Below are 14,639 nucleotides of genomic sequence, written 5' to 3' on the forward strand. Positions count from 1 at the left end.
ACTTGACAAAGTGACCTGACAAAATGTCCCATCACAGTGATGACAGTCCCGATCTCCAGCATGGCTTCGGAGTTCCTGTGTGCACCCACACCGACAGATGAAGGCTGTGGATTTGTTTTCCCTTGTAGGCTCTCTGCAAGAACCCGGTATGGATTATCTCAGGGTACCACAAAGATTAGTTCAAGGAAAAGATTATACAGCACAATGCTTACCTTAGCATTTATATAGATTCTTTTTGATTTCAAAACAAGTTATAAATATTTCCTACCGTGACAACATCTACGCGAGGTAGGTATGATCGTCCCTACGTTGCCAACAGAAACCCAAGGTCAAGGAGATCAGGACCCTGTTCCAGGCCCGCGGGGGTTAGGAGCGACCTTGAGACTGGCATCCTGGTGGTCACCTGCTCTGGGCTCTAGAGAGGCCATGCCGGTCTCGACGGGGGGCAACGGTCTCCATTAATATAGGGCTATATATTGTATAGATAGAAAACAGCAACACACGACGACGTTATAGAACAATAATCCAATATTTTTGTTTCTTAGTAAAATATGTGAAGCACAGTATTTAAATTGCATTTCTCTGAAAAGCATTTGGTATATTAAATAGCTCTATAAAGGTTTGCTGGCATACCCTTAACAGCATAATGAATGGTTCTAAAGAAATTAAAATCCACGGATGCATAGAGATCTTGCTGGTATAATACCATTAAGCTAACAACAACAAAAAAAAAAAGTGAGAAACTACTTTATTCTCATAATGCAGACCTAATCGCTTGCTGGATTTTCGCAGGTAGCTACCTAATTTTTCCGAGCTTGAGAGAAAAGGTACCTATTGCTGGCTGTGGTTTTTAAACTCGTAATTTGAGGGGAAAATGCAGTTGGAAGGTGAACATTAAAGACTGCTATTTCCACTTGGTATCCATTCGGAGGAATTCATACGTTTCCCAGAAACGTTGCCATACTTGGAACTAGTGTGGAGGCGGACAGAGGGACGCTGATGCTAATAAGGAGGACATTCTCTGAGAAGAGAAAAAAATGGTACCAAGTAAAAGGTACGGAATTTGAAGAAAATGAACAAAGAGGCCAAAGCGTGGTTTCCGAGCGCGCGGAGGCCGGCACGAGATGTGCGCCGCTCACGCTCGGCGACTGCAGGCCCTTGGACGTGGTTTACGGGCTAAGTTCTTGGCTGGGTCAGTCCCTTGGCCGTGGTGAAAGCCTCACCCGCCTCTCTCAGAAGCCGATCTCAGAGGGGTGTGAAAGCACTTACCTCATGCTAAGCTTTGAAAGGACCGACCAGTTGGGTCGGCAGAAAAAGGTCTAAAACTAGGAAGGGAGAGGCATCAGAGTCTTAAAATCGGTATGCAAACGTAAAAACTAACTTCCGAGCTGAAATGACATTCTCTGTCAGGAGTAACAAATACAAAAGTCCTAAACTTCGTGCACACGCCGCTAGGATACTGTTAGATAAGATATTACAGGGCGTGCGGAGAATATTTTTGTGGAAGTGTGCTTTTTCCCTAAAAAAGACATATTAAATTGTGTGGGGTTTTTTGTTTTTGTTTTTGTTTTTTAAACTCTCCTCAAGTCCTTTCTATATAAATAGGAAAGACGAGCTGTCCTGTCAGTTTGTTCCTTCACGGGATACGCTGGCGGGGTCCTTCGCGCTGCGGGGGTACGTGGCAGTTTTGTTGGTGGGGGGTCTGAGCCTGGACATGTCCGAGCAGTTCGGCTGCTTGGTCGGCTGCAGGGTCCTGGCGTAGGGCGAGTACCAGTCCCGCTCGAACACATCCTTCAGCTGCTTGATGATGCTCCTGTTGTTCCTCACGTCCGCCTGGTTGATGACGAGGCCTGTGCCGGCGTTCTGGGTGAAGTCATTCCCCACCCAGTCAAAATTGCCTGCCAACGAACAAAGGAGAGAACAGCGCCGGGTTAGAGCCGCGGGGGGGATCAGTCCCCGTTTAATGAAACACTGAGCAGATTCTATTTTAAAAAATAATAACGATGATGATGACAGGGAGATTGAATTGTGTTGACAGCTGAGGAAAAAAAATTCCAAGAGGCCTTACATATGGCGTATTAATATTTGCATATTATTTTGGCATTTTCTTCAGCTTTGCTCAACTTGAAACTCAAAACAAGGAATCTGCCTGGTTGGTTTTTTTTTTTTTTTTTTTTTGGTAAATGTTATTTCTTATTGACATTCACAAGACACACTAAATACAGCACATTTAGGATATATAGGAATACACTGAAGAATCCTGTGAACAATTACTGCCTTCTCAGAGAGACAACGTCTGATCCGGACGTGCAGACGAGGGATTCTCATTACAGTGCTCACAAGCTTGCCTGTCGAAGAAAAGGCTGAAGCCAGAGGAGGAGGATCGGTTCCTGTGTGAATGGACAAACCTCTCCTTGCTTGGCCTATAGGTCGTTTCCCGTTCCAGGAGCTTCTTGGCTTGGGAAACAAGGCAGCTGCTGTGGTGGTGGCTCCCGGCACAGCTGCCTGTGTGGGGCCATGTGCTGTTAGTTTGCTAAGGCTGCCGTAAGCAAGGCCCACTGACTGGGCAGCTTAAACCAGACAAATCTACTATCTCATAGTTCTGGAGGCCAGAAGTCCAAAATCAACAGGGCAGCAGGGTTGGTTCCTACCGGGACAGAGAATCCGTTCCAGGCCACTCCCCTGGGCTTGTGAGATGGCCAGCTTCTCCCCGCGTCCCTTCACACTCTCTTCCCTCTCTGCATGTCTGTCTCTGGGTCCAATTTTCCCTTACTTATAAGGGCACCGTTCAGATTGGATCAGGGTTCACCCTGATGAACTCATTCTGACTTGATGACCTCTGTATAGACCCTCATGCCAAATAAGGTCATATTCTGTGGTACTGGGAGTTATAACTTCTAACATATGAATTTGGGAGGGGACGTGGCTCAGCCCCTAGGTAGTAAGGCTGGAATCTTTCCTGGAAGGGGCCAGTCGTATCTAGGTCATTCACATCTCGTCCGTCTTTAGTGGGGGAGTAGATAAAAGCAGAGACTACCCCGAAGTCTCCCCGAAGTTTTCTCTTTAGGAGGGTTCAGTACCATTCATTTCTTTGATCTTTTTGTCCTTCATTTAATGCACATTTCCTGAGTGTCTAGTGTCTGTCAAGTGGGTACCTGGGCCCACGATACAAACCGGACAATGACAGCCCCTGACTTCAAGGCGTCCAGGAAGGAAACACAATGACTGTAACGCGGAGAGATGAATGCACACAGTGCCATGCGGGCAAGGGAAAGGATTTCCAGCTCTCGCTGCATGAGTCAGGAAAGCATTTTGTTGAGTCAGAAGAGATACACAGAAACCTCAGTTAGGAAGTTAGAGAGCCACACCTGCAGACGGATGTGGACAAAAATTCAATCAGGATCTTGGAACATGATGGGGAAGACTTAGGGAAGAAGTGGGATATAAGGGCCTTGACTGGGGGAGAGAAACTGTCCTTTATTAAGTGCCTACTGTGAGCAAAGCATTGGGCTTGGTATTTGTATCCATTATCTTTCATAGTTGGTAGGATTTACACCCATTCCACAGATGAGAGGCCTGAGGCTCAGAGATGTGAGCAAATTTGACCAATGGTGGACCCAGGTCTCCACAGACTATTTATAAAACCATAAAGGAAGCAGTGTTCTCACTAAAAAAACGATTTCTTGAATTACTACTGACCTGGGTCTGGTCTCAGCTCTGTTTTGTGCTCCTCTTTGGTTCACAGCTGGTTTCATAAAGAAAATGGAAAGCGTATTAAGTGTGAAGCTTGATTTCTAGGCCCTCAGAGTCTCTCCAGCCATCACTGTAGGGATATTTGCTGCAAAAGACACTGGGCCTCCCTGATCCAAGGCCCTGCAGTCACTTGGGCAGGAAGAGACACCCCCAGAGAGCTGATACCCGCTCCTTCCTGGCGCTCGTCCTGGGGGCCCTCCTCCGCTCTCTGGAGGCCCCGCACTATGAACTCCCCTTTCCACCGGCACTTCCTGGAACAGCGGAAGTAGTTCCCTCTTCTCCCACTGCACTCCTTGACTTTATTCCTCGGGGCCTCATACCAGGTCCCTAAATAAAACATGACCAGCAGAGAGATCAAACTCTGTCCCTCTGTCCTCCATCTCACACTGTCTCCCGCCACTCCCCAGCAGCACGCTGTTCCCCCTGATGGTTTCATGACAGGCATGACGCTGGGTGAATTTTGTTGCTATAATGAGGGAACCGTCCACCGAAGGGTTCATGATATGGTGCTGCAGTCTCTTCCAGAGCTGCGTTTCTGACCAGGTGCTCTCAGACACACGGCCATGCTCAGTGGTGGCAGGTTTGCGTGACTTTCAAGGCCACGGAAATACAGGCTTGGACTCTTACCCTGGGGATTAGCCGCAAATGCGGGTTAAGAGTTATTCTGGAACCCGCTGGCAGGCAGCTCCTTCGAGTCATCCCCTAAACAGAGGACCCCTGTGCTCCTGCACGCCTTTCGAGGACTTGTGGCTAAGACGCTGAGTGCCAGGCGGCGGATTCATCATCTCATTACGTGATCTCCTTCAATACCCACCGCGGGCCTGTGGTAATATTCCGTTGTACCGATGGGGACATGAAGGCACAGACAGGTCAGGCACTTTGTCCAAGACTGGAGTGGAAAACTATCAGGGCTGAGTTTCAAAGCCAGGTCAGAGCCCACAGCCCACACTCTGCTTCTGTTCTGTGTCATGTCTGACCCTAAAGGCCTGCGTGGTACCCCCCGTGCATTCCCCTCCCCCACGCCCGGGCTTGAGCGGCAGCCACGAGGGCTGGAGCGTCGGGCCGCTCGGAGCTCCTCTCCTCTAGGGACCACACTCTCTGAGCGACACGGAGATGGAGAGAGGCTTTGGGGGCCGCGTGAGAAGACGAAAAGATAAGCGGAGAGAAGTGACAAGATTTTGGAGCCTTATTTTGTAAGATTCGGCTTTTCCCTTCAAGACAGCGGATGGAGCCAAGATTCTGCATCTTTGATTCTCCAAAGCTTTAATTAGGTTCTTCTCTGCAACTCCAGCCCTAGGCAGCGCTTTCTCAGGCTCACAGAGGCCACCCTCCACCAGGATGATCATGTTTTCCCACCTTTCACGTCCTCATGGTTTGGCTCAAGTTCAGAATCCTGTACCTGCGTCCGTGTTTTCTCAGCTGGGACACGGTTCCACCCAGGGCTGAGCCTGCCATCGTGGCTTCCCGAGTGCGTGCGCGGGGCTGGGCAGCGGGAGACATACAGGGCCACCCCCGAGCCATGGCACAGCTATAGAGAAGCTCACTGGGAAGGCATGTGCGCCTCAGTGAACCTTCTGAGTGCTTCCGATTAACCTACCACCCCCTTGTCAGCCCCCCAACAATTCAAACCATCTTCTGGACAAACGCACCAAGCCAGACTCAAATATACTCCAGAGAATTCAAAATTAGAGAGACAGTACTGTTCGGGGTCTGTTCTGTTAAGTCTCGTGAAGATTTAATGAGCTATATACTTCCACGCAAGGTCTAGTGTGGATTATTCTTAATTCCACATTCTCAGCAGGTGTCCGTGTGATGACTTAAGATTTCCAGAATGTGCTGGTAATTATTTAAATTATCAATGAATTTTCCCTCTGGTTGCTCTTTAAATATTTTTATACAAGGACTATGCCTTGCTCTAGGGAATTAAGTGTTTTTCCAAAATGCTGTGTGTAAAATGAACTCATTTAAAAATGCATTATAATAGAGAGCCAGAAATAGACCCATGTAGATAGAGTGAACTCATCCTTACGGAGGAGCAAAGGCAATACGAGGGGGCAAAGCTAGTCTTTCCAACAATGGCGCTGGAATAATGACATCCACCTGCAAAAAAGGGAATCTTGACACAGACCCCACACCTTTAACAAAAAATACCTCTAAAATGGATCAAAGAAAAATGTAAAATGCAAAACTATAAAACTCCTAGAAAATGAAAAATAAGAAAATCTAGATGACCTTGGGTTTGGTGAGGACTTTTTAGACATAACACCCATGGCACGATCCAGGAAAGAAATCACTGATAAGCTGGACTTCATTAGAATTTAAAATGTTTTCTCTGTGAAAGACACTGTCAAGAGAATAAAGAGATAAGCCATGGGCTGGGAGGAAATATTTGCAAAAGACACACCTGATAAAAGACTGTTATTCCAAATATACAAAGCACTCTTAAAACTCAACAATAAGAAAATGAAAAGCCTGATGAAAAAAATGGGCCAAACACACCTCATCCAAGAAGATATTCAGATGGTAAAAAAGCATATGAAGAAGTGCTCCACATCTATTATCAAGGAAATGCAGATTAAAACAGTAAGGAGGTACCTCTATACACCTACAAGAATGGCCAAAGTCTGGAACACTGACACCGCCAAATGCTGGCGAGGATGTGGAGCAGCAGGAACTCTCCGTCTCTGCTGGTGGGAATCCAAAATGGTAGAGGCACCTTGGAAGACAGTTGGGCAGTTTCTCACAACATTCAGCATCGTCTAACCATTCGACAGGGCAGTCAAGTTCCTTGCCATTACCTAATGGGGTTGAAAACATGCCCACACAAAAACGTGTGCACGAATGTTTACAGAAGCTTATTCATAACTGCCAAAACCTGGAAGCAACCAAGATGTCCTGAAGGTAAATGGATGAACTGATCCCTCCAGACAGTGAATATTATTCAGCGCAAAGAACTCAGGAGCTATCTAGCCACCCAGAGATCCCGAGGAAGCTTAAACGCATACTGCTAAGTGAGGATATACACTATTTGAGTCCAACTATGTGAGAGCTTGGAAAAGCCCAAACAGTGGAGACCGTAAGAGAGATCAGTGGTTGCCGGCAGCTGGCAGGGAGGCAGGGAGCACAGAGGACGGGTAGGACAGTGAAGTGACTGTGACACAGTAATCGTGCATACACGTCATTACACATTTGTCAGGACCCACAGAATGTCACCTCAATAGCGAACCCCCACTGTACATCCGTCTCGGCGTTGGTTCACCCACTGTAGCCAAAGCACCCCTCTGTGGGGGCGGCTGGTAATGGGGCAGGTTGTGTTTCGTGTGTGAGGAGCCCAGGGATGTGGGAATTCTGTAGTTTCTGTTCAGTTCTGCTGTGAACCTAACTGCTCTTAAAAAAAAAAAAAAAAAAAGTCTATTCTAAAAATATATCGTACAGGGAGAAGGAAAGAGAGAGCCGAAAATCCGTATTTACTGAGGATTGAGACAGATGAGAGCCAGTGTTTGGAGCTTCTCCTATATTATCTCTTTTAATCTTTCTACCACTACCAAAGGGTGGATACTTTTATACCCATTTTACAGATAAGAAAACAGAGGCATGGGGGCACATGGGTGGCTCGGTCAGATGTGGCTGCCTTCGGCTCAGGTCATGATCCCCGGGTCCTGGGACTGAGCCCCGCATTGGGCTCCTCGGTCAGTGCAGACCCTGTTTCTCCCTCTCCCTGCCACTCTGTCTACTTACGCTCCCTCTCTCTCTCGCTGTCAAATAAATAAAATCTTAGAAAAAAAAAATCAAATGAGATAAAGTGCTTTACAAACCAAAGGCCATTCTCTTGACTCACTCACTGAACTGGGGGGGAGGGGACCACCATATTCCACATTCCTCCATCCCACATACATTTTTCTTTTCTGCTTTGAGCCTGCCATGTCCTCTGTACAATGAAATAGGCAGACTGCCGTTCTGGGATTTATGTCCCTTCTTTTATAGATAACAATTTCCGCTCCGATGTTGATGGTACCAGTTAAGGGATTACTCTGGACTCATGCACACTGTAGGAAAGGAGCACAGACGGACACATTAGTAATTCCGCCAGCTGGTATGATTTCGGCATCTGGAGCATTATTACCCTAAAAATAACCGCTGACACGAATCCGTTATTATCTATGTGCCGGGATTCTAATTGTGCAAGGTACCCTGCATATATTCTTCTGCTTAAATTTCACCCAACAAAGTAGAAACTGTTATGGGCCCCATTGCACAGAGAGGATGCTGAGGCTCAGAGAGCGTAAGCAAGTTCTCCGAGGGCAGACGTTGCCAGATCGGCGGCGGAGGGACGCTTGTCCAGGCAGCGCTCCTTGTGCTGAGCGGCCGTCAGGTCGGCCTCCTGGGACTCGGGACAGGCCGGCTGAGGTACGGTGCGTGGGAAGGGAGCACTGTGTTCACTGGACTCTCAGGACTCTCTCTTTTTTTTTTTTAGATTTTATTTATTTATTTGAGAGAGAGCCAGAGTGAGAGAGAAAAAAACATGAGCAGGGTGAAGGGCAGAGGGAGAAGTAGACTGCACCCTGAGCAGGGAGCCCGATGCGGGGATCGATCCCAGGACCCCAGGACCATGACCTGAGCCGAAGGCAGACGCCCAGTGACCAAGCCACCTGGTGCCCCTGGGACTTGCCTTTCATGAGCCACTCACGTCCTCACCCGCAGCACGAAGCAAGTGGGCCAAAGAAAACACTTGTTCAAAACATCTTCTATGATGTCCTCATACTTGAACCAAGCCCTAGAGGAGATGTTCAGTTCAAGGGGTGTTTGTCCTCCCCGTCCTGTTTCCTCCAGGGCCCGCGGGGCATGGAAGACCATGGTGGGACCACCTGTTGGCCTGCCTGGTCCCCCAAGGAGCCCGACAGCCCCAGCACCTACCGATATAAGCTGCGCTGTCCGTCACCATGTATTTGTTGCGATTTAATTTAGGAAAGGTGTGATCCTTTTGTTCTTTTGTAGCACACACATTCTCTCTTTCCAGATCGAAAAATTTCTGTAAGACACAAAAATAAGCACATCAAGAAAGCAGGTGAATAGGGAACATTTCTGATTTTGTTCAGGAGCACAAAAGGGTTTCTTCTCCAAATATGCACAGCCGACCTCGTACTGGGTTATCAAAGCCACAATCTTGTTGCTCCATATAGAGGAAGCTATTTTTGTTCTCCCATCTATATAGGCAACAAGAGGGAAAATTAGCATGCTCAACTAGATCTATAATTAACACTTTTAAGCTGCAAAATGAGCATAAAATTCATTCTTTCAACAGGGTGAAGGCCAGAAGTTTCTTTAATTCTCGTTGTCTTACTCATCTGGATGTACGGGTATTTGAGGTCTGCCTCGGGGTCCTCTCTGTCACGCATGCTAACGAACTGAATTAATGTTCCTCTGTTGCACGCATTATAAAAGCAGCAGGCCCTTTGTCAATGACTAGGTGATTCAGCTGGGGATTTGCAAAGGTCAAAAGAGATTTTGCCAAGAGAACAAATGCTTTGCATCTCAACACCTTGGTCTTGAAGTTCTTTTAATAAGTCAAAAACAAATCACCATTTCAGACTGTGAATCCTGAATTTCAACTTTACTGTGACCCCAAAAGCACCTCTCGGCCTGGGGCATGGGGTGGGGGAGCTGAGAGGGGGCTGACAGTGGAGGTAGGTGGGCTGGTGTTTCCAGAATCTGCTAGAACTGGTAACTGCTCAGATGAGACCTGAACTGTGACTGAGCTCACAGGATGACCCACCATCCAGGGTGATCTCTTGACTAAGAAGAGAACAAAAGGATGGATTCTGCTTTCCTTATAATTTCTTGCTAATCTTAAACGAGAGCACTTAATATTCCATGATGGAGATTTCAAAGGGCAGGGTCTTCGAGAAGAGGGGCGAGCAAAGGCACCATGTGTGCTAGGCTCTAGACTTTCTTCCCTCTGCTTCTGTATTAGTCATGTCTTCTTTTCTGTGTTCTGATGCTTTGACATCTGAGCCGTGCTGAGCCTGGGGGACTGCCCTCCCGGGGGCTGGCTAATTCCTGGAGATAGCAAACAACTTGTCTGTGAGAACACTTCTCATACGTAACCCAAACAGTCCATGGTCCATACCCTGAACCACCTGCTTTATGGGCTCCCACTCTGGGCCACTACCCACCTGCCCTAATCACCCCAGGGTCAGGTACCAGACAACTAGGGACAGTCCCCAGGCCTAAGAGCCCACTGAAATCATTCAACTTGCTAGTCCTAACTGGGTTTATCCTGCCTTGCCCCTTCCCCAACCCTGTAAACCAAAACAAAAGTTCTTGTCCATGCTTCCTTCACTCCTGCCTCCCCGATGACCCTGGGACTTCCCATCTTGCTCCCTTCTCTTGAGATCTGTGAATAAAACAGTCTTTCCAATGGCCTTCATCTCCTGATCTGTGGGTACTGTCACATCTAAATCATAATCAGGCCTGTACCTTACGACCCTACTGAACTTGGTAAGTCTGGCAATGGTGCTCCTCCGACTGCACATGTACTGAACTTGGAGTGAATCAGCTTACCCGGCAGATTCTTCACCCTTTTCCAGCACACTAGAGTGTGCAAAAGTGACTCCACGTCCACATGCTTCCTGCTCCCTTCACTCCCTGGTTCACAGATCCTTCCTGAACCTTCATCAGCTACCTTTTTTGATTCCTTCTTTCCTCCCATCCAGCCACCCAACACACACGTTTTGAATGCTTTGTGCCAGCATCCTGCTAAGCACTGGGAATACAGTGCTTCACTTGCTTCTCCATGGTGTCCCACGTGCCACTTCAGTTATCTAGAAAATGTCATCCCTGAGCTGAAACAACCCCCAGGATTCTCTCATCCATGGAAAGGTGCTGAACACAAATGGGCTCTATTCTCCTGGGTCTCTGTCTGGCTTTCTGGTGGGAACATATGACTGTTTCCTCTAATCCCTGATTATCTGATTCCAAACTGAGATTGTGCCCCAATCCCACTCCTGGTTATCACATTCACTTGCAATTCTGGTGTGGAAAACAGATCCATAGTAGTGATCATAGACCCGCCTCTTTCCATTTTACTGAGGAGTAACTGACATCTATCACTGTATAAATTTAAGTTGTACCGCATTATGCTTTGATTTACACATATCGTGGCATGACCCGCAATACGTCCAGCTAGCACCTATCTTCTCATATAGATACAATAAAAAGGTAAGAATGAAGAAGAGAATAAACAAAATTTCTCCTTGTAATGAGAACTCTTAGGATTTATTTTCTTAGCAACCTACCTGCATACCACATAGCAGTGTTAGCTGTAGTCATCAAGTTGTACGTTAAAGTATTTATCCTGTAATTCGGAATTTGTACCCTTGACCACCTTCCTCCAATTCCCCGTCTCCCCTACCTTTACACCCCACCCCCCGTAACCACAAGTCTCATCTCTTTTTCTATGACTTTGTGTTCTTTGTTTTTAATTTTAGACTATACATACAATATCATACAGTATCTCTCTTTCTCGGACTTATTTCACTTAGAATAATGCCTTCAAGGACCATCCATGTTGCCAGAAATGGTAGTATTTCTTCATTTTTCTGGCTAAAAGTCCATTGCATAGGTATATCACTTCTTTATCCATTCATCCACTGATGGGCACTTAAGTTGTTTCTATGTCTTGGTTACCATGAATACTGCTGCTAAGAACACAAAGGTACAGATACCTTTTTGAGTTAGTATTTTAGTTTCCTTTGGATATAGTCCCATAAATAGAATTGCTGAATCATTGTAGTTCTATTTTTAATTTTTCGGGGATTCTCCATACTGTTTTCCATAGTGGCTGTGCCCATCTACATTCCTGCCAACGGTGCACACAGGCTCCCTTTTCTCCACATCCTTGTTATCTCCTGTCTTTTTGATGATGGCTGTCCTAACATGCATGCTACGGTATCTCACAGCGGTTTTGGTTTGCATTTCCCTAATGACTAGCAGTGTTGAGCATTTTTCATGTACCTCTTGGCCTTCTGTATATCTTCTCTGGAGAAATGTCCGTTCGGGTGCTTTGTCCATTTTTAAATTGGGTTATTTGTTATTCAGTTGTATGAGTTTTTGATTGATTTTGGGTATTAAGCCCTTATCAAATATATGTTTTGCAAAACATTTTTCCCCTTCAATAGGTGATCTTTTCACTTTGTTTCTTTTTAATTTTGTTGCTTGTTATTTTAGATGTCCCATCCAAAAAATTATTACCTTAATCCATGTCGAGCAACTTCATTCCTGTGTTTTCTTCTAGGAGTTTCACGGCTTCAGGTCTTACAGTTAAGTCTTTAATCCATTATGTGTTCATTTTTGTGATAGGTGTATGATTTGGGTCCAGTTTCATTCTTTTACATGTGGATATCCAGTTATCCCACACCATTTGTTGACGAGATTATTTTTTCCCCATTGAGTATTCTTGGCTCCCTGGTCAAATATTGGTTGGCTGCATATGCTTGGGTTTAATTCTGAGCTCTTGGTTCTATTCCATTGGTCTATTTGTCTGTTTTTATGCCAGTACCGTATCTGATGACCGTAGTTTTATAGCACAGCTTGAAATTGGTAAGTGTAATACTTGCTTTTTTGTTCTTCTTTCTCAAGATTTCTTTGGCTATTCAGAGTCTTTTGCAGTTCCACATAAATTTTATGAGCGTTTTTTCTACTTCTGCAAAAATACCATTGGAATCTTGATTGGATTGCATTGAATCTATAGATGGCTTTGGTTGTATTAATGTTTAAACAATATCCATTTTTCTAATCTGTGAATGTGGGATACCTTTCCATTTTTTTGCATTGTCTTCGATTTCATCATTGTCTTATAGTATTCAGTATAGAAATGGTTCATCTCCTTAGTTAAGTTTATTCCTAAGTATTTTGTTGTTTTGATGCTAGTATAAATGGAATCTATGTCTTTATTTCTTTTTCAGAAATTTCATTGTTAGTGTGTAGAAACACCACTGGTTTCTGTATTTAATTTCATATCCTGCAACTTTGCTTAATTCACTGATTAAATCCAACATTTTTTGGGTTAATCTTATGATTTTATATATAGAAAATCATGTCATCTGCAAATAGAGACAATTTTGCTTCTTCCTTTTCAATTCTAATACTTTTAATTTCCTTTTCTTGCCTGACTGCTCTGGCTAGGACTTCCAGTACTATGTTGAATAGGAGTGGTAAGAGCTGGAACCCTAGTCTCGTTTCTGATCTTAAAGGAAAAGCTTTCAACCCTTCATCATTGAGTAAGATGTTAGCTCTAGGCTTCGCAGACCTGTTTCTATTTCTAATACTGATTTGTGAACTCAGACATGTGCATGGCTACCACAGTTTATAAAAACCAGTTAAATGGAGATAAAAATTTGTTTTCCATCAATATTATTAGAATGTTAGGGAGACTAAAATGTAATCTACATGAGAATCATCATTTTTTTGAAATCTATGGTAAATCCTAGAATTTTATGTCTTTATATTGTTGATAACTTCAACTTTTAAAAAATTTAATGATATGAATAAGTTAAAGAACATTTTATCTATATTTTTGTTTATCCCAGAAATATATAAGTCAGATGTGTAGCTTCTCAAGTCTTTACAATGTACAATATAAATTTCTATGTCTTTACAATATAAATGTTCCTACTTCATAGTGTAGTTGTGAATATTAGATAGTACATACAAAGTATGTAATTCAGTGCCTGTCCAACTTATACTCATGAACTTAAGAAATTCCTTCATTTAAAAAAAATTAAGCACTTACTACTTCTAGGCAAAGTGAAATGAGATGATGCTGTACGGTAATGATAAAAACTTAACAGAAGACGTAACAACGGTTTACCCAGTGGGTAGCAGGCAACAAGGAAATTGGTTCTGCAACATGGAAAGAATAGAGAACAAAGCAGTGGCAAGGTATTTGATAAAACCATAACCTGCATTAATTTGGAAGGAAGACCAAGCACTCCCCCCACTCCTGCCCCCCCCCCAAATACTCTGGCTACAGGGCAAGGGATAGGGAACAAACTGTTAGTGGTGTATGTTGTTTGTTATTAGTGCTTTCTGGAAGTTATCAGAGGAGATAAATGAGCTCAGGATCAGGTGTGCTGGCTTATAAGCAGACAGGAAAGAGAACAGAATACTGGAAATTTGGTATTTCAAAGCATTGGTAAAACTGATTGTGCCAGGAGCCTGAGAGCAGAAAATTAGTTTGAAAAATACTTTTAAGTGACTGAGGCCCATTAAGACTCAATCCTGCAGCAAAAATCTGGTAACTGGAATAATCATAATCGGTATAATCTTCCCACCCAAGTCTGATGGAGCTGAATGAAGCCACCATGAACGAGAGAGAGGGAGAAAAGGAAGCGAAGGGGGAGGAAGGGGAGAGGCGGCGGGAGGCAGAGGCAGAAGTACAGGGGCAAGGAAGCATATTGGTCATGTTTCAGAATTACGTGCAACAAAACCTTTGGCTGTGGCTACTGGTACATACATTTAACTGGCCTTTCCCTGTCCCCGTTATATGGGGAGGAGGTAACTTCAGCCTGGGTTTTGGGTCTTATGCATAATCGTTTTCTTTTTAGTTTCTGTTTATCGAACTGTGAGGTCCAGAACTGCATGTCTCTGGGAGGTCCTGAACTTTGTGCTGTGCGGTACCCAATGGGGGACGAGGGTTCTCGGTGTGGGTGCCCAGAATGGCAGACTGATGACCCACAGACCTATTCCTGTGTCTTTTTGGGAACACGCCCCTCCCCTGCCATTAGGTGTGGCGGGGCGGGTGACTTCTGAGCAGCAGAAGAAAGGCTACCGGGATCTTCACACCTCCAGGTCCACCCCGGGAACGCGTCACGGGCAGTCCTCCGTTC

At 45.1% G+C, this 14,639-nt stretch overlaps 1 protein-coding gene across 2 annotated transcripts in view; it reads right to left on the reverse strand.

The window, feature by feature from the left end:
• Positions 1-203: 203 nt before the first annotated feature.
• PLD5 (phospholipase D family member 5) overlaps positions 204-14,639 on the reverse strand; it is a 390,515-nt gene continuing 376,079 nt past the window's right edge. For both annotated transcript variants that reach the window (XM_044267027.1, XM_044267029.1), the window contains 2 exons: positions 8,668-8,782; positions 204-1,898 (listed from right to left, as the gene is read on the reverse strand). In XM_044267027.1, the coding sequence (XP_044122962.1) occupies positions 1,624-1,898; positions 8,668-8,782 (390 nt within the window). In that variant the 3' untranslated portion in view covers positions 204-1,623. The remainder of the gene's footprint in view (positions 1,899-8,667; positions 8,783-14,639) is intronic.

Source organism: Neovison vison, chromosome 10, assembly GCF_020171115.1.
Source record: "Neovison vison isolate M4711 chromosome 10, ASM_NN_V1, whole genome shotgun sequence".
Taxonomy (NCBI): Eukaryota; Metazoa; Chordata; class Mammalia; order Carnivora; family Mustelidae; genus Neogale; species Neogale vison.